At 38.8% G+C, this 27,022-nt stretch overlaps 2 protein-coding genes across 2 annotated transcripts in view; one reads left to right on the forward strand and one right to left on the reverse strand.

The window, feature by feature from the left end:
• The window catches only part of DYNC1LI1 (dynein cytoplasmic 1 light intermediate chain 1), a 28,551-nt gene extending 11,375 nt beyond the window's left edge, over nucleotides 1-17,176 (reverse strand). Inside the window, exons 1-5 of the mRNA XM_081159944.1 lie at nucleotides 16,851-17,176; nucleotides 16,574-16,647; nucleotides 3,934-4,050; nucleotides 2,984-3,214; nucleotides 830-999 (exon numbers count right to left, since the gene is read on the reverse strand). Of these exons, the coding sequence (XP_081016070.1) occupies nucleotides 830-999; nucleotides 2,984-3,214; nucleotides 3,934-4,050; nucleotides 16,574-16,647; nucleotides 16,851-16,996 (738 nt within the window). The 5' untranslated portion in view covers nucleotides 16,997-17,176. The remainder of the gene's footprint in view (nucleotides 1-829; nucleotides 1,000-2,983; nucleotides 3,215-3,933; nucleotides 4,051-16,573; nucleotides 16,648-16,850) is intronic.
• Nucleotides 17,164-27,022, forward strand: part of CNOT10 (CCR4-NOT transcription complex subunit 10) — a 75,369-nt gene continuing 65,510 nt past the window's right edge. The window contains exon 1 of the mRNA XM_081159943.1: nucleotides 17,164-17,325. The gene's annotated coding sequence lies outside the window, so the exon portion shown is untranslated. The remainder of the gene's footprint in view (nucleotides 17,326-27,022) is intronic.

Raw genomic sequence — 27,022 nt, forward strand, 5'->3', positions numbered from 1 at the left:
AATGTTTAAAGTAAAACTTAAGCTAAATTTAAAATTTTTACCATTTTTATCCCAAAGATGAATAAATTCCATACCCTCCTTCAATTATATGTGCAAATTTTGTTACCAAAAATATTAATAATTTTAGATCTGAAAAGAGTTTATTTGTTTTGTCATTTTCTTAACTATTCCATAACTTACAAACAATAAAGACATACTACTTAGGACCAAATGGGGAGAAGATAAACTTGAAATATAAATTATTTTTAAAGGAAATTTGAATTTATTCTAAAGTGTATAAAGTGACAGACTAAATGGACAGAATTTTGATTTTAGCAATCCTATCAGAAACTCTTTAGTAAATAAGTAAAAAGCCCCTGATAACTGCATATCAACTTTTATATAATGAGTGCTTAAAAGTTTATTTTAGATGCTAAAAGTAGGTGTTTAAAGGTCTATTTTATTCTAAGTACATAATCTTCTCCTTGTATTAGGATATTAGTATACCAAAACTTAATGTGAAAAACTTATAAAAATTAATAATTAACTTATCATCTTACCTGTAATTATTTCTACTAAACTGACTGTATCATGAAGTCTAACTAGAATTTGGAAAATGATACTCAATCACAAACAGAATATCTGAAATAACATTTTCTTTCAAATAAACTAGGATTAAGATCCTAAAACCAACACGTGAATATCATTCAATTATTTTAAACTATTATTTCTATTTGTTAAGAAAAATTATCTAGAAAAAGAATGTCAACTTCAAAAGGGGTCTGGGAAACAAAACACTTGTTCATCCTTGGTTAACATCAGTAACAGGATCTCTAGGAAGCAAACTAACCTTTGTGCAAACTACTAGTACTGGAATGCCCAAGTTATGTGTAAGCGTATCCGCACCCAGGGGTAAAACCACACTGTCGTCTTTGTCTTCCTGCGACACGGTATTTCTTCTCTGAGGAGAAGCTGGGAAATCTTCTCCTGGCTCTACATATTCTTGAAAGTCTCTAATCACTGAAAATCAAAGTAAATTAATTTAATACACAGTTTAGAAATTGCTTCTTTTCAGCAGGTAGCTTTTTCTGCCATAATCTAAATTCATATTTTACTAGTGTTTACACTTGGTATTGTGTAAAAGAAGAAACAAAGAGGGTTTATGAAATCTATTTCAAGGACAGTACAGAAACCCTGGACCCATGTTAATTATCAGGAGGCAAGTACAACACTGAATGCCTCCAAAGAGTGGGGTTCAACGTAGGCCTGGTTCAGTTTGTGCAAATTACTTCGGGCAAGTCACAATCTAGCTTTGTCTCCCGCCTTCTCTAATTCACAAAGGGCACTGAAAAAGGTAAAAGAAAAATATGTGTGTGGGGGGAGGTATGGGGATTCTACAATTTAAAAGACAGTCCTAGATGACTTCCTACATATTAGCTTCCTTCTCTAAGCCCTTTAGCAGGTCTCCCTTCACATAGGTGCGATCCTGGGCCATATTCAGTCTATAACCCTCGTGAGAATTAAGAGATATTACCAATGCTGACAAATTTTCAGAACTCATTTGCAAGGCTGTCAAAACCTTCACTTAAAACAAGTTAAGGTGAATGTATCAAGAGCCTAACAATATACTTTGACTCAGTAATTACTCTTTGAGGAATTCTCAAGGAAACAACCAGGGATTGCCATGAAGATTGCTTTTCATGTTTAAAAGCAAAACAAATCTGGAAACAAATTATTCACAGCATAGGGTTAAAACAGTACATGAGGGAATGTTATACAGAGACATAAAGGAGGAAAGTGTCTAAAACTTACATGGGGTCAAGGGAGAGGAAATCCTGAACACTTGAGTGCAGTTCCTCCAAGTACAGAAGGACACGCATATACCTTTAGCAGCTCTGGTAGCTACTACCCTTCAAATCAGGGGCTGAAATCTAACAGTGGTTCTCAAGTTTTAGAATGCACTCGAGTTTCTGATTTAGTCGTCTGGGGTGGGGCCTGAGAACGTGTATTTCTGACTAGTTCCCAGCTGTACTGCTACTGATGCTGCTAGTCCTGGTACTGCTACTATAGCATAAATTTGCGGGGGGAGGGGGGACAGGCAATGGCCAGCAGGGGAAAAAAGGTACAGATTAGGAGCAGTTAGACATCTTTTTCAATGACTTAGGACATATATTCTCTTAAGTTTTTACTGTTTCCTTGTATATAAATTCCAGTAAGCTGTCAATTCTCCCCCAAAAGCTATTATCAACTAACAATAACAAAGAAAAGCAGCATTCCAACTGTATATTTTCTTAAGCAAAGTGCAACATGGACAAATGAAGCACTCTCGGTGAAATTCAGAACCACGACAACTGGATTACAACCTGTTAGAAATGACCCATATCATTTTCATATCTTCCATGAAAACTTCCAATTTACGTGGGCATGTACAAAATATATTATGTACTTTGTGAGTCATAAAACCAGCTTAACATCTTTATACAGGGTGTCCCAAAAAATGTATACACAGTATGAATAACTATAAAGGCTGTGTTTATTAAAATACATTTCATTTTCAAAATGTAATAGAATCTACAGACATTGTGTGTATACATTTTTTGGGACACCCTATATTTAGCTTGTTAACATCTTTTTGGACATATTTCATTTTGACAAGGTTGATAAGATTGTTCTGCTTATCAAGAAATAAAACTACTGAAAATGAGCAGCTGAAGAAAGACTCACATTTTTTTTATCTTGAAAACAACTTTTCAAAATGAACACATATGGCCTTTTGGCAAAGGAGCAAAGGCACCTCTGCGAAAAAGTCTGCCATTATGTATATGCTTCCAACTTAAAACTATATTAAAACCTAGCACAGCATTTAAACTGAATGTCAAAAACAGTTCTCACATTATGTTTCCTTCATTAAACCTTCTTTCAAAGTCAAAAATTCCTAATAATTATGATTGCCAGTTAGGAAATTTGTATTCGAAATCTGTATTAATATTTCTAGACTACTCACACTTTTGTTCCATTTCTTTCATTTCTTCAGGAGGAATTTTCAATTTGTCAATATGTTCTCTAACAACACTTGCCCATTTCTGTAAAGAATCCAAAGCAGTCCAAGGCTTTGACATGTCAACCACCAGCAGAACTAGAGTGTCCTTCAGAGAAATGGCATCCAGTGAAAACTTAAGGAGGCCCTTGTGATACAGATCTCCATCTAAGATCCATATATTACATCTTGTTTGATCTACAACAGACAAAGGAAAGTTACCAAGGCAACAGGATTAAGTTATTTCATCATTCAACTAACAATACTACTAAGTATTTTAGGGCATCTCCACAGGTAATGTCTCTTTTGACAAGGCTCAGCTACTTAGGTCACATCTACCAATCTAGTAAAGGCCTATCAAATATTCAGGGAAATGATTTAACTGCCAACACGGAACACCAGCATCCTCTACTTCATACTTCTCAATCTCAAACCACAGACTGAATAACATATTGCTATTCTTACCATCAGCAGAAAGAGCTATGCATATTCAAGATATTATATATAAAAATGAGGAGGCAAGTGATCTACAGGAAAAAAAAAAAGGCTGATCAGATAAGAAAAGCTGGGGAGATGACATTTTTATGTCAAAAAATGACAAGAAGATAAGGGGAGTCAGCAAACAATCATAGGATACTATTATTTCACTATCTGAGGGAAAATGAACTGAAAAATTGAAATTCTTCAATGACAGCAAGAAAGCTGAAGTCTATATACCAGAATACCTTAAGATGTTTAAAAGTATCACTATATGAATCCCAACCCCAAACCAATAAATACATGCCTAAGCATAACTATTTACTGTTGACATGACATAGTAGGACTCTTAGTAAAGAATGGCATACTCAAAGACTACTATGAGCAGAGGGCACCCTGGAAAGACTTCAGGAAACAGGTTACAAACAGATGACACTCACCATCCCTGTCTTCATCGTGAACATTTAAGTACAAATACTCCAATCCTCTCCCTTTCTTGTACTCCTCTATTCCCTGAATTTTTCTTATTAAGCTTGTTTTCCCAGCTCCATCTTCACCTGGAAAAAAGAACAAATCTTTTAAATTATAACACAGACACTCACACACACACGGATGCTTTCTAGTGCCAAGTGAAAAACCTAACGGGAACTAGCTTCAACCAGAAGGGTAGTTAGATGGAAAATAACCAGGAAACTACAGAGTTGAAGAGGCAGACTTCACCTCCAGGATTTTCTCTCCTGGGTCTCTGTTCCTCTTGTCAAGTCTCCTGTTCTATCCTATTACAAATGGCTTCCTCTGTGGATATTTTTCAGGAAGTTCAACCCTTATGTCATCACAGTTTAATCTACAAGGAACAAAAGACTTGTAGCTCTTTCAGCTTTCAGTCTGAAGAATCTCAGGCTAACACTCTTAACTGGCGCAGTGTGGGTCATGTGCCTACACGTGGGTCACTCGTGGAGGAGAGATGGTATATCAAAACCGACCAGGGCAGGGAACTGTGACCTCACCAAAACCATGTAGCTATAAGAAATGTGCATCAAGGGAAGGGGTGGCAGTTGGGTGTAGTAAGTTGGGTAAGAACAAAGGTAGAGGGAATATAGAACAGACAAAAAACAAAACAGATTTTAAAACTATTAATAGCAAAACAATCCTGTGATTTACACTTGGCACAAGTTTAAAACTAGGCTAGCTAGTCAATGTTTTGGTGAGGATTTTTTTTCATATTGTGACTTTATTTAAATACTACATGTTACTGTTTCATAAATTTATTTAGTTATTAGCAATATTATGTTAATAGTAGTTTCTTGGATCTAAGGGCTTATTCCTGGAGATTCATGAGTTCTCTCAGAATTTAAGAACTGTTTTCATTTTCAGTTAAGCTTTAAAAAAATTATATATGTCTTAGATCTTGTGCATGACCATCTTTATATCTAAATGCTGCCACAAGACTGCAGTACCACCTCTGCACTGCTATTTATAACCCTACTGGTGCCAAGCTAAGGCCAAGTGATGAAGACAGAACAAGCATGCCAGACTCAAAACAAGGGTCACAGAGCAGTCAGCTCCAGAGTCAGTCGTACTGGCCAGACTGGTTCTTTCTATGAACCATTTTCCAACGCTTCATAGCGATAAATGTAGCCTTAAATAGGCAATAAAGAACTTGTCATTAAATGAGTACTTATCTTTCAGTACTACTTTTACAGTGTCCTATTAAAATGGCCCATCAAAATAACAGCTTGGGCTGAAAACAGTGATATGTATGATAATGACAACGATTCCCATGACGCTCCATCATGCTTAAAATGGAAATAATAAAGTTAACCAGTGAAATGTAAAATACACAAGTACTTATGTCTACTATTAAACCCAAATGGCATTTAATTTCAGTAAAACATCATTTGTTATACTGAGTGCTAACCTGAATTTTATGAGTTCTATAGTTTTGATGGCATTGAATTTATAATGTTTTGCTTTTGTAATTGTTCAAGAACTATAAACAAAAAGAATTTAAAGAATTTATATCTAGTCACCTCAATAGGCATGAGCATTAGACATAAAAATAATTTAAATCACCATGTAGGGAGATCATAAAAACCTTTTAAAGAGTGTCTGAATAGGCAGAGTAGAGGATTTTTATGGCAGTGAAACTATTCTGTATGATACTATAATGTTAGATACATGTCATTACACATTTGTGAAAACCCATATAATGTACAACACCAAGAATGAACCCTCCTGTAAACTATGGACTTCAGGTGATAACATGTCAATGTTGGTTCATTGATTGCAATAATTGTAATAAATGTGGCACCCTGTGGGATGTTGATAGTGGGGGAGATTTTGCAAATGTGGGGACAGGGAATATTCAGAAACTCTGTACTTCCCACTCAATTTTGCTGTGAACCTACACCTGCTCTAAAAAATAGTTTATTAACTTTAAAAACATATTTTTAAAAAAGATTTCTCTTATGGCAGGATGCTTTCCTAAAAGGAGTCCTTGAAGTTAAAAGTCCTCTAACTGAAAAATGATTATTCCAAAAAACATGTTATGTATTATAAGCAAAAGCTTAGTGCCCAGACTTATGATAGAAGCTTACATCAACAATACAATGTTCAACAAGAATTTCCTAAAGTATATACAGATCCATAAAACTAGGCAGTAATTAAATAAAACTTCATTTAATATGACACAAGATTTACCTTATTTCTTTAATTCTCATTTTGGTTGTTAGATAGTAAAAAGATACCTTAAAAAGAGTAAAAAATTTCAGATGAAGGAGGGAGTCAGGGATGGACAAAAAAAGATGAAGGGGATTAAGAGATACAAATTTCCAGTTATAAAATAAATAAGACCTGAGATATAATGTACAGTGTATGGAAAATAGTCAATACTATTGTAATAACTTTATACAGTGGCAAAGGGTTACTATACTCATCATCCTGATAATAAGGTATATAAATGTCGCATCACCATGCTGTACATCTGAAACTAATGTACTTCAATAAAAAAGAAAGGGAATAAGTATATACTTCTGGGGCAAAAACAAAAACAAAAACTAGACCAGTGTATTTCAACTTATTTTTAATATTTCAAAAAACTCAAAATAAAGGTTTCTGAATAAAAATTTATAAACTCATAGATAATCTTAGGTATAAGCAAAAGAATAAAACCACAACAATATCAGGTAGAAATAATCATTGACAATTTGGTTATCTCTGATGGTCATATTATGAGTGATTCTTTAAGTTGCATCTTCCTTTGAGTTTATCTAATTCTAATTTTTAAAGGTTTAATAGGCTCAGAACAATTCTGGGCCCAAATTCATGACATCAAAAATATTGTCAATCTTAGCCACATATGCTCTATATTTTAAGTTCTTGCAACTATCACTAGAGCATAGATGTTTCCTTTTTCTAAGGACTGAATACAAGATACTCATGAGACCAGAGGTTATGGTTCTCAAAAATGTATCAGACTCACCTGGGGAGCTTGTTAAAGCACACATTGCTGGGCCTCACCTCCTGAGTTTCTGATTCAGTAAAGCTGGGGTGGGGCCTGAGAATCTGCATTTCTAACAACTTCCCAGTGTTACTGATGCTGCTGGCCTGGGACCACTCTGAGAACCAGTGCATTAGACATTTACTACACTAAGCGAAGCAGTAGGAATACAAGTATCCACAGGTCAAAGTTACTGTCCTCTAGGAGCTCATAAATTGGAGAGGGAAAACAAACAGGAGACAAAGCCAAGATACTATCATTAGGACTACACTAGAGATAAGGGACAAACTAGGAAGCCAGCCCTAAGGGAAAACTCTGGTTTTGCTTGGAACTGAGAAAGGGCTTTGAAGAGAAGATAACATTTTGCCAAATCTTGTAGTGTTAATAAGCCATGGAGAGTTAGTCATTCTAGGAAGCACAGGAAGCACTGACAGATGCTGGAGGCAAAGAAGTGTCCTAGAAGGGACAAATAATTTGCATGCATGAAATTTAGAATGTAAGGGGGGGAAAAGCCAGAAGGTGAGAACAAACAGGGGATGTCAGATCATGAAGGGCATGTTACGCCAGGCTGAGATGGTTATAGACATTATCCTGAAGATAATGCGTAGAAGACTCCCTGTTACAGCTTCAATAACACTGCCCTCTCCTATTCTACCACTTACCTCAGATGAGGTTGGTCTTAAGCCTTCCCTGCACATTGCTCTTCCATTCTCACCCCACGTCTGTGTTCCCCGGGGTTCCTTCTTCAGTCCTCTACTCTTCTCACTGTATGTGGAGCTCCAGGAGAATCTCCACGCATGACTGCGATACCACCTACACTTGCTGACCCAGTTTTCCTTCCAGCCTCAGCCTCTCCTGAATGGGGGACTGGTCATAACTACTTCGATGTCCCATAAATACCTCAAATTTCAACATGCTCAAAAGCAATATCATTATCTTCTACCTTTCCCCAGCACACTCATTTATGCGATTATTAATATAAGGCTCCAACCTCAAGGCCTTTATATTCACTTTTCCCTCTACCTTGAAGATGCTCTCTTGAGAAATCCATGTCACTTAACTTTCTTCCCACCTTCTCCCAACTATCACTTCCTCAGGCAGGCTGCCCCTAACCACCTAACTTAAAATCACAACTGCCAACATTCCTATTCCTTCCTGTTTTATTTTTTTCCATTGAACTTACAAACATAATACATATTTTACTTAGTCACTCCCTACCCCCAAAAGCTCCAGAACAGGCATTTTGTGTTTTGTTTCCTGCTGCAGCTCCAGTGCCCAAAGAGTACCTGGAACTAAATCATCTTTAATGGCCAAACAATTCAAAAAACAAAAGTCACTAAATTCCAAATTATATTTAGAAAACAACACACAGTGACTAACAGTTTGAGGAATAAAATAAAAAAATATATATTACATACATACTTCATTGTATGCAATTAATATACCTTTAAAGTGGCAAGTGGGGCCTGACCCACCTGGCTCAGCAGTCGAGCATTAACCTATGATCCAGGAGATCGCAGTTCGATTCCTGGTCAGGGCACATGCCTGGTTTGCGGGCTTGATCCCCAGTGAAGGGCATGCAGGAGGCAGCTGATCAATGACTCTCTCATCATTGATGTTTCTCTCTCTCTCTCTCCCTTCCTCTCTCTGAAATCAATAAAGACATATTTAAAAAATTAAAAAATTTTTAAAAAGAGTGGCAAGTAGGGCAATGGAGCCTGTGCGGCTTCAAACAATGATGAAAGGATTCATCTTTGATTGTCTATAAACTGTAAGAAAGCTTTATCTTTAGTTCCTTGGCCTTCAGCTGGCAGTGAAACAGACATACCAGCTTTACATGTGCCAGCCAAATAGTTAATGATCTGTAAACATACACTTCCACAAGTAGAGAGTTCCTGCTTAAACAACCTAATATGAAAGTCCTTCTACAAAGTGAAGAACCTTATAGTAATGGTGCTAAAATTATTCTCCAAATATCTTATCTAAATTTGCACTTTTATATTAAATTTTCTTAATAAGGGCATATCTTTAAAACAAATCAAAACATTTCATTAAGTTAAATTTTTTCCTAACAAAACCATTTTCATGTCCTCATCCAGGTGTTGAGAAACTTTTTCTGTAAAGGACTAGGTCGCCAATATTTTAGGCTTTGAAGGTTACATAAGGCCTCTGTTACATATTCATCTTTGTGGGGGGGTTTCCGACTCTTAAAAAATGTGAATAAACAAACCCCATGCTTAGCTTGCTGGCCACACAAAAACAGTCTACAGGCCAAAGCCTGTCCCAGTGGATGGACCAAAGGAGGAAAGATTTGTTAATCAGATTACAGTGAAATTTTCCACAGTAAATAAACCTATATTCCAAATTATTTGTCTGAACCCAGTCCAAATTAGTCACTCTCTGTGAGCCAAGTATAAGATCCAAGAACTTCAGCTGTACCATAAAGCAGTAACAGCTATCAATTCTCACTTCTTCTCAGCTCAAATTTGAAAACCAAATTGATTCCAAAAGGAAATCACCTTAAACAAAGTCGCCAAAACAGTGTAGGAGAAAAGGTGTGCTCATAATACTGTTTTATCTACCCAGCAGATCTCTAATTCAACAACAGGATGTAATGTCCATAAACTTTACAATGATAATTTGATTAACAGATAAAAAATGAGAAGATTTAGAAGATATAATTTCTAAATGCAACATTGTCACCATTATTTGAGTGAACCTAGGCAAGTCAGGTATTCCCATTTGTTCCCTGCCTTCTAAATAGAGGTGGTAAAACCAATCTCTATGGTGATGGATTTAAAGTTCTATGACTTATCATTCATTATTTCTTGATCAGTGATACACTAGAAATAAAATTCCTTTGTAAGAATTCAGTGGTGTTCTAAAACACATAAAAACATTAACCATGTGAAAATGAGCAGTCAAAGCAAAACACTTGAGTACACAATACATGAATAATAGCTATCTTGAACACTTCAACGTATGCCACTGTTTGAAGTGTTTTACAACCATCTCACATAATCCTCACGATAATCCTAAAAAGTAAACATAAGTCTGAAAGATTAAGCAACCTGCTAAAGAAAGGTTGTGATCTGAATCCAGCAACGCTTTTAAACACTATAGATGCTCCATTGTTCCTGGAGCAGCCTCCAGTCCTGGCCAGCTCAAGATGAAGAGGAATGACAAAAGGGACAATAAAGCAGTACTCTGCCTCCCAGTTCTCCCAGTTTCCTTTCCCGTTGCCCTGAAGGCTCAAGTATTGGACTCTCCTTGCTTTGCACAGGTTTGTGTGCCTGATGCCGAGAGCTTTGATTCACATTTCCACACCTCTGCTAGAAACACTGTGATTCACAGCATCATGATAATCAGAACAGAGAGAATTCTGGCCTGCCATATTCCTTCCTTATCCAAGTGGGGTATCAACATTGTAAAGTTGACATTTTTGATTTGGCCATTCATGACGTAAAATAAATCATCCGATTTTATCTGAAAGCCTTGATGACAAGAGCTGTGAGGGGTCTTCACTGGAACAACTTTTGAGCTCAGACCTTTTGAGCTCAAACCTTCTGCATGGCCTCCCATAGGTTATCTGGATGACTCAGGCAATGTGGGGGCTTTGGTCCCCTCCCTTGCCTCAGCTGGCAAGGCTGGGAGGGGCCACTGTTAACCAGTTGCAGCATCTGCACCCAGTGGTTGTAGAACATTTATGCATGGTTGTTCAAGATTATATCCCTCCAATATGTTAAGGAGTACCTATATATTGCAAAGTTAGACAAACCCAATTTTGAATCCTAGAGCAGCTATGTAACCTGGGGCTCAAAATTCTCTTCTGTAAAACACTGAACATGCTACATAATAAAACACCTACCAGAACACCCAAGTAACAGGCATAATACATGTTACCATCCCACTGGCTGACCAAGATCCTACCTTTGAATATCATCAATCAGCAATCCACACTACATTAAAAAATAAGAACTTGTCCTTTATCATTTCCCTCACCCTAACAGACTGACTAGACATGAACTGAAAACCATTGAGTGTAATTCAATAAACATTTACAAAGGCCAATAAATGCTAATCCCAATGGTTAACAACAGTCCCTATGCTCCAGAAGGTCAAAGTCGCACTAAAGCAATAATTCTTAATCAACAAATATGGTATATATTCTACATTAAATTGCCTTTAAATTAAGATGGCAATTTTTAACCTACCTACCAGACAGGCAAAGATTAAAATGAATAATCCTCAGTATTGGTGATTGTGCTAGACAAACAAGTACTCTCACATACTGATAGTGGGAAGGTAAGTGGTACAACGTTCCTAGAAGACTGTTTGGTAATGTACAGAAAGGCTTAAAAGATATATACTTTTGATCTAGCAACTCAACTCATAGGAATTTATCCCTAAGATAATACTGGACAAGTAGAAAGTAAAGTATAACAATAATAATCTACTAATCAATTATTATTATGGTATAGCCATAGATGGTATTCAGTCACTGAAAGGGAGAAATCCATTATCTACTGCCATTAAAAAAACCCTCTGAGAGATTAAGCAAAGAACTTAAACGTTTATAAGCATAACCCATGTACACAGACATTGGCCTGGGGAAGGCCTAGGGGTGAGGTGGATGCGGGGTGGAGGGGTTCAATGGGGGTAAAAAGGGGACATCTGTAACATTTTCAACAATAAAGAAACTAAAAAAAAAAAACCCCTCTGATTTCAAAACAGTGTATAAGGTATGAGCCTATTTTGTTTAAAAAACACACACACAAATATACACATAGAAAAAATGAACAGTGATTATCTCTAGGTGGTGGGATCATACATTATCTTCATTTCTTTGTCAATTTTTTCTCTCTCTAGCAAAAAATATGTAATACTTTTATAATTTAAAATAATGAGTCCCAGTTTTGAAATAAAGATGTTTTAGACATAATTTCTTTTAGTTCTTTTAATCCCATGAAGTATGAAAGATCTCAGTGAGCATGTCAGGAGGTTGTTATTTGCCCACAAGTCCCCAGGTTCAAATGGTAGGAAGGGCTGACTCCCAGGCATGGTAGCTTCAGGTAAGGGCCCCACCAAACCTGAGCTGCCCTGGTCCTTCTTACCAGGTTTTAAGTACTGCATCATGTTCCCTTGACCACAGCCCCCGTGTTCTCTCCTCCCCACTCTATTTGGCAAAATTATATTCAGATACCACCTTCTCAACAAAATCTTATGTGACCTATTATCAATTACATCATACTGACATATTTGACTTTTACCACTTTCGAGTCCTTTCCCCCCAGTTTATAAGGTCCTGGAGGCAGGGACAGAGTCTTAGCCCTGTTTTCCCCGTATGACTCAGCGAAGTATTTTATGCACAGCATGTTCTGATAAATGTTTGATGAATAAATGAATAAAGAGGTAACCGTGAGGTCTTTCTAACAGCCACTGCCCTGGTTTTACAAATAAAATAATGCCCAAAAGGTTAGTTCATGGTCACTTAATAACAGAGTCCCATGCTGAACTTGGGTCCTTTCTCTTTCCTAACTCAAGGCTCTTCTAGGTTTTGCATTTTCAAAGCGCTTTTGCTGACATTCTCTCGTGTGGAATTCACACAGCTGAATTACCACTCTACGGTGATGGCCTTTAATCCCAGCTTCTCACAAGATTAACAGTTTCAGACTGAACAATCTCATTATCTTTAGAGTGAGCCCTCACAGAGAAAACCATCCATTTCTCACCAAGCTCCTTCTCTGAACAGATGTCTAGTTCCACTGTGTATATCTTGAGGTTTCCTACTTGCAATACTTCAAGCCATTTTAGAAGCTACTTTTATTCCTGAATAAGAAAAGACTGTTTCAAACATACTTCCTGATGATGCGCAGCATTATGTGGGATTTTTTTGGCCGCACACTATCCTGGACCAGTGCCTTCAGGGGAAAAAAAAGAGGCTCTAGATTTCTCCCCCGGGTGGAGGAAGAGCCCACATCTACAAGGAAATATTTGATTAACTTAAACCTAGTTATATCTTCAAAACATTTCTTTAAAAATATTTAATACCTCAAAAGCTTTAGAATTTAAAAAAAATTACAGATTGGCAGATCAGACAAGACTTCAGAGATCACTAAATCCAAATATCTTAATTTACAGATGAGAAAGACAACACTTACATGATTTACCAAAGGACCAACTAGTTTGCATTAATTCATGTTGACCTCAAATCAGAAAGTTATACTGATGTCCTATCTATAAGCCAGGCACTGTACTGGAGCCCAAGTCTCCATAAGTATCTTAGTAGACAAAGAATTCAATTAATCTAAATCAATGAGATTTCTTACAATGAAACTGATACATCTGAAGAATCAGATTAAATTCCTTAATAACTGCTAAACACCTTCTTATGTTTCCTACAAAGAAAGCTCTATTTTCCTCTAGGGAGACAGTCCAGTGTATAGGTTAAGAATACTGACTCTGGGTCCAGGCCGCACAATTTAGAATTCTTGCGTTGCCTCTTTCTGGCCATGTAACCCTACAGCAATTTACTCAACAGCTCTGTGTCCACTTCCTGATGTTTAAGGGAATAATCAGAGTATGTAAGCAATCTTACGTTGCTAGTACATGTAAGTGTTCTACAAATATTGGTCATTCTTCTTATTATTGTCATTATTATTTTCCTTAAGGAGTTTTCTTATCAAAACATGAGAAAGTAACCAAGATATGAAGAAAGTGCCCTTAAAAGCAGCTATTAAAATATAATTACAATCACTGTAGTAGAAATTGATTAAATATAAAGATAAAAAAATAATTCCTAAAAGGACAATTTACGAGTCAAATCCTACTTAAAATACATGCATGCACACACACACAACATGCAGAAGAAGTTTTGTCTTTAATATGAAAAACACAGTTTACTGAAGCTTGTTCTCAATGGTTAAACACTAATGTCATAGTTTTGGGGGTTAAGCCTAGGTAGTTAAGTGACTGCTTAAAAACAAGTGCCACGGAAAGAGTGGTGTCCCTTAATAAGCTACATTCAAGAATTCCACAAATATTTGGATTTCAATTTCACTCAAAGATAGCCTTTTAAAAAGTTGTGCAGTAGGAAGAGCACACAGCACTCTCCCGTGTAGGAACTTCCATTGAACTGGAAAGCCATGCCAAAGTCACAGAACACAGGATCTTTATAGCTATGTGACCTTGGAAAACTCACTTGAAAGGTCTCTAAAGCTCACTACCTCGTCCAAAAACTGGTGCTACCACCTACCTCCCAGACCTGGGTGGGGGAAGGAGGATGAGGAGGTGAACTATGATTTACATGAAAACGCTTTGCGAATGGCTCCCACGTTACTAGTCCTGCCTCTTCTTCTACAGGCAATCGGAGTGTAGGGTAAGCAGCAAGCTAAGGTGAAACTGCAGTTGTGTCTGGGCTGCATTAAGCTTTGATCATCATTCCTATTCCAGGCTGTTTCTGGAAACATAAAACCTTGTTATAGTCTCAGATTTGGTTTTTGAAAAATGGGACTCCAGAGATCACCATAATTCACGAAAGGCATATTAGGGCCCACCATCCTCCTGCCTAGCAGCTTCAAACTCCTAACAAAGAAAACCACAATCCCTATTTATATATTTATTCCCTCACCAGCATAGACTGAATGCTGCCATAATATGTGATGGTAAAATGTCTTTAAGAAATCTTTACAGATATTTTAGGAAATTAATCCTATTATATAATTAGTATAAAAATCTGTTATTAGCTTCTTCCAAAGCTGAAAAGAACTTTGATGAAAATCCCAATAGTACTCAAATAAAAATTTTAATTTCAAGCTCATATAACTTGATACTAAATGAAGCTTTATGAACTGTTAAGCTCATAAAAAAAGGAAATTTAATCTATTCTAAGTATGGAGGAATGGAAGAGACTGGGGCCTCTAAGTACACTCAGTCACATGCATTGAGCCACTGTCAAAAGCAGGTTTTTTTAAAAAGCATGGTAAAAAAATCCAAAAAAACAAAAAACATGGTGCAACTTTAGGGCAAGTTAGAACATCAAGAAATGAACAAAACTGTCACTTTTGTTTCACTACAAACAGAACCATCTAAATAATATCTAATGCACAGGAATAACTGGAACTTATAAAATGAAAACAAAATTCAGGATTCTTATCTTTACAATGGCAACATTTGAAAAGAAGTCTTAACTTAAAATAATTAAAATGTAATTCACTGCAATGAAGTCACATTGTCTTAAATCCAGTCTAATTTACTAATCAATAGTAATTTGCTTAAATTAGTAAATTTCAAACATTTTCTGGATTTTATTTTATTTTTGCTTTTGGATCCTAATCTATGCAGGCACTAATTCAATTTTTAAAAAGAAAGCTGATAAGATATTTTCTAATCCAGTTAAGACAAGTCCACCATAAAAAGTCACGGTGCTGTTATCACTTGACGCTAGGAGGTAGGCATTCTTATTTTTATAATATCCATTTTCAAGATGAAGAAACTGAGTTTTACAGAAGAAACTTGCTTAAGATTACCCAGCTGGTAAGGTAAAAACTAATTTTTCAACTAGTTCCACGTAACTTTAAAGAAGATCAAGAATTGCATTCTAGTTTGGCAGCAGTTCATGAAAATAAGTAAATTTGTTTCTATCTAAACACAGCTATTAAAAGCAGACCCTGTAAAATATATTCGACTTGCTTCTTATTTTTAGATGTACATAGCAAGAATAGTCTTGAGACATCAATACCAAAGTTTTAAAATGTAACCATCATCTTATAAGCTAAACGGCAATATCTCCCATTTAAAAAGGGAAGAAATATCTCACGTAAATGACTCAGGAGCCAAGCCTGCAAAAATACGAACCTGTGAATCGTTGCCCCTCGCCGTCCTCTACCCCGCCCCCAGATTCAGTAAAGAAACAAAATACATAACTTCCCGAGAACAGTGGGTATATAGAACGGCCAGGAGAATGGAGACAGTAGACCATTCTCCTCAATACATCCATTTGGCCCAAGGGACTGAACTATGAAGGTGTTCTACTGCCCTTTGTAAATTTCAGAATTATAAGTGGCAGTTAAAAAGGCAGCTGCAACACGAGACCATTGTACGCCAAAAGGCCGAATCGAACGAGAACATTTACCACGATCACCAGGGCTCATGTCTAGCTTCTCCGTCAATTATACAAAGAGTCAGCTATTAAATATTAATGGCATGCCATTTGCACAGGAGCTCTTGAGAAAGAGCCTCCTGCTACCGATTTTGGTTATGAAAGAAAAAACGTCCTTATTTTCTAGGTAAGCCCCACGCCACTGGAATCCCTCAGATGGGCTATCGCATTCTGTCCTTGCCGGGGACGGTTGTCAGGGCCTCCCCACACCCAGGGGGGGAGGAAGGGCTCTGGAAAGGGCGGGTCCCAGCCGGTCCCCCGGCAGGGGTCCGGGTTCTCCTTCTCCCCCAGCTGTCAGCGGCAGGTCGCGCGGCGGGGCGGGGTCAGGGTCCGCAGTCCGCACAAAGCCGAGCGGGCAGAGCCACCGGACCCTGGCCGGGGTGGGAGCCGGGCGGGGCGGAGCGAGGCGGGGGACACTTACCCAGCAGCAGTACGTTCTTCCCCGCGGGGAGCTTGGATCGCGAGCGGGTGGAGACCTCGCTGAGGATGCAGGACCTAACGGGGAGCAAGGCGCACGCTGAGGCCGGGGGCCGCGGCCGCAGCGCGGGAGGGATGGACACGGCCTCGGCGCGCCTGCGAGGGCGCTGCCCAGAACGCAGTGGCCTGGGCCCGGCGCCGAGCTCCGGCGGGCGCGGATCCCGAGGTGTCCGAGGGACCGGGAGCGCTAGCGGGGACCCAGGGAGGGGTGGGGTCGTTACCAAAGGTTCTGCCCGTCCTCGTCGTCGCCCGCTGCGGCGCCGCCGTTGCCCGATGTTAGCTCGTTGGCCAAGGAGCCGCCCGTGTAAGTCGAGGCTAATCCCGGCGGAGAAGAGCCGAAGGAGCTGACTCGCCCCACAGCCGCCATTTTGGTCGGGAATCAAACCACTCCCGGCAAAGCTGAATGAGCCAGGCGGCTGCGGCGGCTGCGGCGGCGGCGGGAACCCGGATATGGAGCGTTCGGCTCACGGGAGCGGGGCGTGGTCTGTGGGGGCGGAGCTCCGGGTCCCGCGGGGACTGAGGGTGGGTGCGAGCGCCGACTGCGCGTGCGCTGGAGGCTGGCGGGCGCCGAGGGGTGCGCGTGCGCGTGCGCGTACCGCCGGGAGGGCCCGTCTGCCGCAGCCCCAGCAACGCTGAGCTCAGCGTGTTGAACCGCTTCCCAACGCCCGGTCGCCGCCCTGAATTGGGGTGTGTCAGGTGAACAGTGCTCCCTCCCCTTCCTCAGTCGGGCCCACAAACCCCGCAGCCGGTGTGGCATTCCTGCGCGGTCGCTGCCGTCCCACCCTTCAGGCTGAGCGGCGGTCCCCCGCCTGCGCTCGGGCTTCGGGGGTGCCGAGGTGGAAACGGGCCGCTCCGCCGCCAAAGAGGCCGGTGTGCAGCCGCGGTCGGCAGAGTTAGTGTGGTCCCCGACTTCTGGGCTTTCATTGCGTTCTCAGGTGGCGACGTGTTCCTCAAACCTTTGTCCCCCATCAGGAGCAGGTTCCCCCAGCTCCTAAGCAGCTGCGTGACAGAAAAGTGTTGACGGGGTTGTGTTGATAGGATTTTTGTATGAGATGCTCCTGATGAGGTTCTAAAAGCCCCACGAGGTGAGTCGTTCATTCATCCAGTCAACAGACGTTTATTCAACACAATGGCAGGTGCAGTTGGCACTGGGAATACACAAATGGAAAAGGGGTAGCCTAAAATAGCTCTAAAATAATCCCCTTTGAATGTTGAATGTCTGAGCCCCATATCCAGAAAGAGTGGTCGGTTTTAAGGCTCTATCCTAGTACAACTTATAAGAGCAGTTTAAAATAATCTGGCCTTTGTACATTATTACTGTCAACTCATACTTGAAGACCGCTTGATGATATATGACTTCATCAGTGCTGTTAGACTAATAAGAAAATCCACAGCTAAAGACTACTTGATATACATTAACACTGCAGTTAGCTTAAAAGGCTTTGGAAGCTGGCAGACCTAGATTCAGACATAGCTCAATCAGTTACTGGTTATGTAACCATAGACAATTGCCTTAACCTCATGAGCCTCAGTTTCTTCAGCTGTACAATGGGGATAAAAGGACCTAGAATTGTTATGAAGATTAAATGGAATGATTCATGTAAAATGACTTAGAACAATGACTGACAAATTTTAAGTGCTCCATAACATGTTTATTACCAATGACTGATGTTTTCCTTTACTTTTCAAACCGTTAACATCTGACCAACCCCTGGAATTGAAAGGCCTTAATGAACTCCTGCAGCTAAAACTCTTCATTTTTTTGTTTGTATGATTAGGAAAGGAACCAGAACCCTGTCTTGGGATCCCAGGCTTTCTATGGTAACAAGCAGGATGGAGACTCCCAGGGGAATCTGGGACTTTAAGTCACCGCTGTAAAGGAGAATTGTATACTGTACTTGGCCCCTCAGAGTCGATTGACTCTCTGTACGTTATTCCCTGAGTCATCTTTTTCCCTCAAAGCATTTTCCCCTCAATTTTGTTTATATTGAGAGTTGCCAGTTCTGCATCATATTTACTTAGTCTGGGAAGTATTAATTATATAATGGTGTCAAGCTGCTAATGCCCCATGACTTCTAGATGCCGAACTACCCACTTATATTGAGGCCAAAGTTGTATCCCTTGTGGTTTTATAATATCCCTATCCAGCATTATTCCATTAAGATAGCAGACAAGAGTGGTCATTTATGAGTGCTTACTATGTCCCAAGAATTCTATGTGGTGTTATTTACAATCCTCATACTTTGTAGGGTATCGGAAATTAGGTGACTTACCCCAGGTCACACAGGTGGATAAACTGAGATTTTTAACTTGCCACTGTGTCATATGGCCTAGGTCAAATCATGTTAGAATAAATGTCCTGGCAACTTTAGATGCTTTTATGGTAAATACCTTCTATGGCAGTCTCTACATAGCAAAAACAGAGGACCTATGTTTTGTAAGGGAGTCTATAAAAGGCAAGAATTCAGCAGTCCCTTGGAATTTTTGTTACCTAAATGCTGCTTACAATTGAGTTATTTCCTATATTATGATTGCTTTTCTTCCTTGCCCAACTTTTCATTACAACTAAAATTAACAACCATCTTGCTTTTCATTTGCTTAGATGTCTATGTCCTTAACTCTAACTCAGTCTCAAATTTTTATCCCAGTTGTATAAAACTCCTCATTCAATATTCTGACAATTTCATCTTAAAGACATCGTTAAGAAATTTCTAGCCTACACCTACTTGAATTGGTGGTTCTGTGTATCGAATACACAGGTGTCATCCTGGGATCTCCTTTCCCTTTTGTTCTGGGGATTTCCTTTGCCTCATTCCTGTGTCATCTTCTTTCTTCTTATTTTAGTGGAGAACTTCCTCCAATAGTTTTATGAGAAAAAGTGTATGGAGACTTGTGTATCCAGCCAAGGCCAGCCAAGAAAAAATGGCATTCTTAAGGGGGTGCTAGATGAAAGCTTAATAAAGGAACTATTTACAAAAGTGTGAACACTAGTAAGAAATGGAGCTAACAGCAACTAGAAGATTTAGGCCTGAAGGGGAAAGAGGAAGAAGGGTTTAATGTAATCCAGAGAGCTGCAGCTATAAGAAAGGATTGCCCAATAAGATCTGTGACTTTCAATAAAGGAACACAGCACTGATCTCTCTCTTTCTGCCCCCTGGTATCCTGCCAGTATCTTACATTGACCACACCCAACTAGAAGCCAGAGGGCAAGAGAACTCAAGTAAAAGAGTCCATGTAGTTCTACCTCCTTGAGCACAAATGATAGATAAAGGTGGAGAGTGAATCTGGAGGGGCAAACAGAATATATCCAGCACACCTTGTGCATTTGAAAATGTGTTTAATATATACTTACTTAGTGGTAGTGTGGCTGGGTATAGAATTCTTAGGTTGCAGATTACCTTCCCATAGTGTTTTAAAGGCCTTCACTCCTTGTCTACTAGATTCTAGTGTTGCCATTGAAAAAATCCAAAGCCATTCTGATTCCTAATCCTTTGTGTGTGCGTGTGTGTGTGTGGTTTTTTGTTCTCCTTGGAGGCCTTTAGAACTCCCATAGGTTTTCACTTACCACATTTATCCCCATTCCACTATCTGTACTTTCATACCAACTATCCTGCCAATTATCGTAGAAGAATAACCCATACCCTCTTACACTGAAAGCAATCTCTCCACTTTTGCACTAGATTCCATCTCCTCTCCTCAACTCAAGGACATTGCTACAACAATTCTTTTCCCCTTTCTCTAATCATTTCTTGATCTCCAATGGACCATTTCCATTAGCATACAAACATGCTATTAATTATCCCATCTTTAAGAAAAAAAAATTCTCTTAACCCTTCTCCAGCTACTACTACATTTCTTTCCTCCCTCCAAAAGCAAATCTCTGTAAAATAGTTGTCTTTATTGTCTGTCTTCAATTCCTCTTTCCCCTGCTCTTATAACCTACTTCAATTAGACTTTTACCCCTGTGACACCACAGAAACTGCCCTTATTCTTGTCATCAGTGACAGCCTTGTTGCTAAATCCAATGTTAAATTCTCCATCCTTGTCTTTCTTAACCTATCAGTGGCACAAGGTACAGTTTGTCACCCCTTCTGGATATTCTTTACATGGCTTTCAGATCACTGTGTTCTCTTGGAGTTTTTTTGGTGCCTCACCAGCTGCTCCTTCTCAGTCTCCTTCACCATCTCTTCCTTTTCATGACCAATTAAAGTTATAGGACTCCAGGGCTCAGCCTTTGTTCCTCTTCTCTTGGTGATGTCATCTAGTCTTACTACTTCAAATTTCATCTGTGTGCTAAAATTCCCAAAATTATCTCTCCAGCCCAGAGCTCCATCTGGGAACTCCAGATTAATACATCCAACTGCTTATTCCACATCTCCACTTGGATGTCTAATAGCACATCTCAAACTCAACGTGCTTTTGACCTTTCCCCACAGAAGCTCTTCTACCCACTGCCTTTCCTACCAGGTAGCAACTCTTTGTTGCATGAGTCTTTCTTGAATTTTCTATTTCCCTCACACCCCACATAGAATTCATTTGGACTTCTGTAGGCTCTACCTTCAAAATATAACCACAATCCAACTTCTTATCATTCATCCACTGATACCACCTTGGTCTGAGCTATATCATCTCCTGCCTATATTACTGTAAAAGGCTCTTCAACATGGCAGCTAGGGGAATCTTTAAAAAATATAAGCCAGATCATGTAACTCTACCCCAAACCTACAGTGGTTCCTCATTTTAATCAGAATAAAAGCTAAAGTACTTACAATGACCCATAAGGCTCTAAGGATCTGGACCCATTGACTCTCTGAACTTTTTCTGATCCATCTCTCCTCTATTTCTTTCTTTCGTTTTCTTTTTTAAAATCCTCACCTGAGGATATTTTTTCCATTGCTTTTTTCAGAGAGAGTGGAAGGGAGAGAGAGAGAGAAACATGAGCCTACAACCTAGGTACATGCGTTTGGCCGGGTTCGATCCCAGGATCCTTCAGTTTGCAGGCCAATGCTCTAACCACAGAGCCAAATCAGCTCGGGCTCCCTCGATTTCTCCCATCCAGCCACATTGATCCCACTGTTGTTCCTTAAACATACAGTATTGTGTTTCCCTTTGCTTTAGCTATTCCCTGTGCCTTGAAAAAATCAGGAGCTGTCCAAGCCAATACCTTTCCCCAGATGGCCACTTGGCTAACTCTCGCTCCTCTTGCAATGTTTTTGCTCAGTTCTCAGCTACCCTGACCACCCCACTTAACACTGCAACTCAAACCTTCATCCCTGGAATTCCAGATACTTCATATCTTTCTTGCTTGCCTTTTTGTTTTCCGTAACATTTATTGCCTTCTAACATTGTATAAAATTTACTTATTATTGCCTTCTAACATGGTATAGAATTTACTTATTTATTAGAACTTAAGCTCTGTGAGGGCTTCACCAAAATACCCCAAGCACTTTGGTGCCTGGAACATAGCAGACATTCAGTAATGTTTTGTTGCAGGTATGAATGAATGAACAGATTTCCATCTTGTCACCAGGGTTCTAAAATTTCATTGTGATAATGATGATGATGATGATGCATGTGCTTGTGTGTGTGTGTGCTTGTGTGTGTGTGTTAAAAGAAGTGGGTACAAAAAAATTCTTCACTCCAACACCTGAAAACTCTCATTTACAATATTTTAACCATTCTTAATATAAATCCTTCTAAAATATATTACACGTTCTCTTGCTACCTAACAGGTTATGTGAATACAGGTTTTTAATTGGAGGCTCTGGGCTTCCTTAGATTCATCAGTAATAGTACCCTGCTGTTATAGGGAAGTGCTTAGATCCTGTTGGGGTGCCCAGCGGTGTACCCTCGAAGTCTTTTTCAGTTTTGTTTCTGATTTAGCTGAGCCTCAGGGCCTGGAAGTGGGGAATGGAATGCTAGCCAGAAGCAAGACAGCTCCTCTTCTCTCCAGCTTTCTATCTGCTGGGTGTTACACATCTCTCCTCTCTCTGTCGACTACCGACCGTCAATCTCTGCTTACTCATCAGCTTCCTGAAGGCCACAGTTAGGTATTTCTTTATCTCAGGAAAGTGATCATTTGGCAGGCACAGGAGCTCTGCAGAAAACTGGTTTGGGAGGGGAACCTTCTGTAGGGCCCAGATGAGGGATACAGACGACTTCCTCTTTCTGTTGGGGATGCTTCCCTCTTTGTTTGAGAACTGGGACGAGACAGCCACCCCTGGAGCTGCTTCCTATTGTCCCAGCTCCCACAGGCTGCCTCCAGCAGATCTGCAGATAAGACTTGCTTCACCCACTGTGCCAAATGCTGGCAGTCACGGTTGATATAAATGCGAGCTGAAAAGCCAAAAGCAAAAGGAAAGGAAAAAAGCAAGGAGTGTTTTCCCTACATAGAAAACACTAGAGAGAAAATATCTATTTGTAGGTCTAAAATGAAATCCATCCCCCTCCTTCTTAAAAAAATCAATGCCTATGTATGCATATGTGTGTGTTTGTGGGCAAGCATACTTTAAGGTTAAATTTTACAAAGAAAAAACGATTTGCTTAAATATACATTGTTGAAAAATAACACCCCTCAAATATTTTTTAAAATCCTGGATAAGATAATAATTAGAAATGCATTTTCATTTCAGACTGAGCTCCTCGCCACACTATAAATAATTCATCTCTAGAAAATGTGATGTTGGAAAGGATGACAACCTATAAATCAATTCGCATTCACAGTAACTTGAGTAGACAACCAGTAAAATGCACAGGGAAAGCAAAGAGACTATCTTATAGGCCAGGAGAATATTTATTCTCCATTGAAGTATTTTCATTATTTACTTACACATGTTGAAATACAGAATAGATAGGATTTTTAGAATGCTTAGTGTCGTCATTGTTTTAATCTGTTCTTTACCACTGAAAAGAAAGAAAAAGGCTTGCTGATTAATGTATTGTTAGCTGGGTATTTATTACACATATTTTTGGAGGATCTTTTCTTGTAATCAAATACTCTGAAGTTCGAGTCCATTACCTTTAAAAAAAATTGTGATGTTAATGCAGCTTGCTTCTTAGATTTCCAGTATTATACTCTGCCACCTCCTTACTTCCTAAAGGAAAAGATATCTAGTAACTGATTTTATAGACTGATATACACCAACACTCGGGCATAAAAGTCATTTAGTTTTTCTGCTTTGGCAGCCCCATATGAGGCAAAATGGTAAAAAAAAAAAAAAAAAAGTAATTCCCTGATATTTCTAGAAATGTGCTTTCTTTTGTAGCTGCAGGGAATTTCATATTTATAATAATTTAGTCTACTTATAGTCTAGAGTTAATTATTGTTTCTTATTGCTTTTACTACAAGTAAGCCTGGAATTATGAACTACTATATTCTGCACCAACAAAAACATTACGTGTGTGTTTTTCCCCACATAGGTAAGAGTACAGAAGAGTTTCCCAGTGGGAAATTTCTTATAAGCAAAACAAATCAATTATTTTACACCATATAAAATAGAAGTTGTTTATTTGAAGGTGTTAAAGTAGAATCTAATGATCTTAAACGGTTTACTACTAGAAAACATAAGGTTACAGTTACTTCCTTATGTAAAAGTGAAATTGAGAAGCAGAGCATCCTTTCTGATCCTTCCTCAGGAAATCCCTGGATTGTTTGGAGGAGTCAAGCTCATATTATGTTTCAGTTCACCCTTTGGTATATGAGGAATAGCCAGAAAACCTACTAGAATTTTCATCCTGATAAATTTTTGTTTGGATACACTGGCTCTGGGGTAAGAAGTATATTGGCTATATGATCTCATGGTTTTAAAATTTGTTTTAAATAGCAGCACTATTATTTTGAGTCTGACATTTGAGACTCTGTCCACACTATCGAACCTAAGTATTAGATTAAACAATGTTAATGATAAATTGAGTGATGTAGACAGCTAATTTGCTTCACTGAAATGAAATAAAATGTTTGGATTCAGTGTTTGGAGTGAGGTACATGGGGTTATGGGTCCAGGCTCCAGAATCAGACCAATTTGAGTTCAAGTCTAGACTCTCCTGCTTACTAACTCTGTGACCTTGGAGTTATTTAGATTCTGGAGCCTGATTGTCTTCAGCTCTACTAGAGTTGTAAGGAGTAAACAAAATCTGATCTATAGTAAGGACCCTATAATGTTAGCAGAAATGTCTATTGTTATTTGAGATAAATTTATAAGGTGTTTTGTAGAGCAGGGTTTCTCAGTGTTTAAATGGTTTAAATGTACACATGAATTCCATGGGAACTTTGTTAAAATGCTAATTCTAATTTAGAAGGACTGGGGGGATGGGTTTGAGAGTCTACACCTCTAAAAGCTTCTAGTGGGTTTTCATACTGCTGGGCTACAAACCAAGGTAATGCAGGATAAAGATCACAGGCATTGGATTTATCCACCTATAGACTGGAATCCTGGCCCCAAACGTGAGCAATGTGACCTCGGCAAGGTCAAGCTTCCTCATATCCATGATGGATAGGAGGATAATATTAGGTATTTCAAATAAAATCAATTTCTGTTAAATAAAAAATAGTGTACTCAAACAGTACCTGACATATTACAGGTGCTTAACAAATCTAAGTTCTGTTTTTCTAAAAGAAATGATTTACTGGTCCATCCAAGATGGGTATTTGACAGTTTCTCTTCCTGAAAAAGATGAAAATTCCAATTTTCTTTGAAAACTTCTTAGAATTCTATCATTATGAAATCAACTTCAACATTGATTTAAAAGTTTATTATTGCATGACAAGCAAATCAATTCATACCAAATGTTGTGGGCACAGATTGGGTAGATGCCCCAGGCAAGTGGTGGGGCCTAAGTGTAGAGTTTCTTCAAGTGTAGATAACTGAGAAAAGAAATGAGTGCTTGAAGCATTTTACTTTACTAGTATTATTTTTCCCTTTTCTAGTATGGAATATTTCAAGCATGCATTATAAGAGAGAGACAGTATAATGAACCCCACATTCCCATCACTCAGCTTCAGTAGTTAACAGCACATGGCTGATCTTATTTTAGTTTGATTTCCACCCTCTGCCTCCGCCTCTGAATTATCTTAAAGCAAGTCGAAGACATGGTATTATTTCATCCATAAATATTTCAATACATATCTTCTAAAAATAACTCTTTCTTTAAAAACAAAACCATGATACCATTATGCTAGTCATTTCAAACACATAGGCAAATATTGAATTTATAGTATATATTTAAATTACCATCAATTTTTATTATAGGTAATGAGATACATATATAATGTGGAATTCAAAATAGCCCAACAATTAAGAACAAAGTAGATATACTTGTTCCCTAAAAATTGCCATTATCGGAGAGAGCAGAACAATCATCTTATCTGCGGGACTGACATTCTCAGCATCCCTCCTCTCACTGCTCCTGCTGGTTCCTAATTGGTCTGCCAAGTCTAGGTGTCAATTTCCTTTCCACATTGTCCTCTGTATTCTGAGCATTCCCTGCTTAATTCTTTCCAGCTGATAGGAGACTGCTTTTAACTTTTGCCAGGAACAGGCCACTCCTGGCAAGCTGATCAGAGTTCTAAGCTCTCACAAAGAGCTTAGAGTTCGAGGATCTCATAAAACATTTGAGCTGGTAGGAACTTCATAGTCACTAGATATGAAAACTGTGGGGCAGGAGTGTAAAATAACTTGTTCTGTCTCATGATTACCGAAAAACCTCTCAAAATAAGGACAAAGTATTGCACATCTAATCTGACTTTTCTATCATCGTTAAATTTCAATCAAGGAGTTTTGTCTTGCCCAGCTGGGCGTGGCTCAGCGGTTGAGCGTCGACCTAGGATCCAGGCGATCGGGGTTCGATTCCCGGTCAGGGCACATGCCTGGGTTGCGGGCTCGATCAATGACTCTCTCATCACTGATGTTTCTATCTCTCTCTCTGTCTCCTTTCCTCTCTCTGAAATCAATAAAGATATATTTAAAAAAAAAAAAGGAGTTTTGTCTCTTACTACATTTGGTTAGTTTCTCTAGCTACCTGCTAAGGGCTAAACTTTTTTTTTGTCTTAGACTTTTCAAAACAGATGTGTTTAGAGCAAAAAAAGTTATTAAAGAATATGAAAGGCTTTTCAATGTTATCTCATTGGAATCCTTTTTAAACCCATATAAAATTCCCATTTCAATTTCTAATTATAAAATATTTCAAATAGATAAGTACAGCAAATATAACATACATCTATTGATACATTAATAATATAAATACTATATAAAAGTAATGTAATATCACCATAGAAAGTCTTTCCCTCTTAGAATTTTATAAAATTAGGCCACTCCCACCCTTTTCCAATCCTTTCTTCCTTGGAGGTAGTTTTTATCTTAAAAACAGGTGAATTTCATGCCCCAGCTGGTTTGCC

Source organism: Miniopterus schreibersii (genome assembly GCF_964146895.1).
Source record: "Miniopterus schreibersii genome assembly, chromosome: 15".
Classification (NCBI taxonomy): domain Eukaryota; kingdom Metazoa; phylum Chordata; class Mammalia; order Chiroptera; family Miniopteridae; genus Miniopterus; species Miniopterus schreibersii.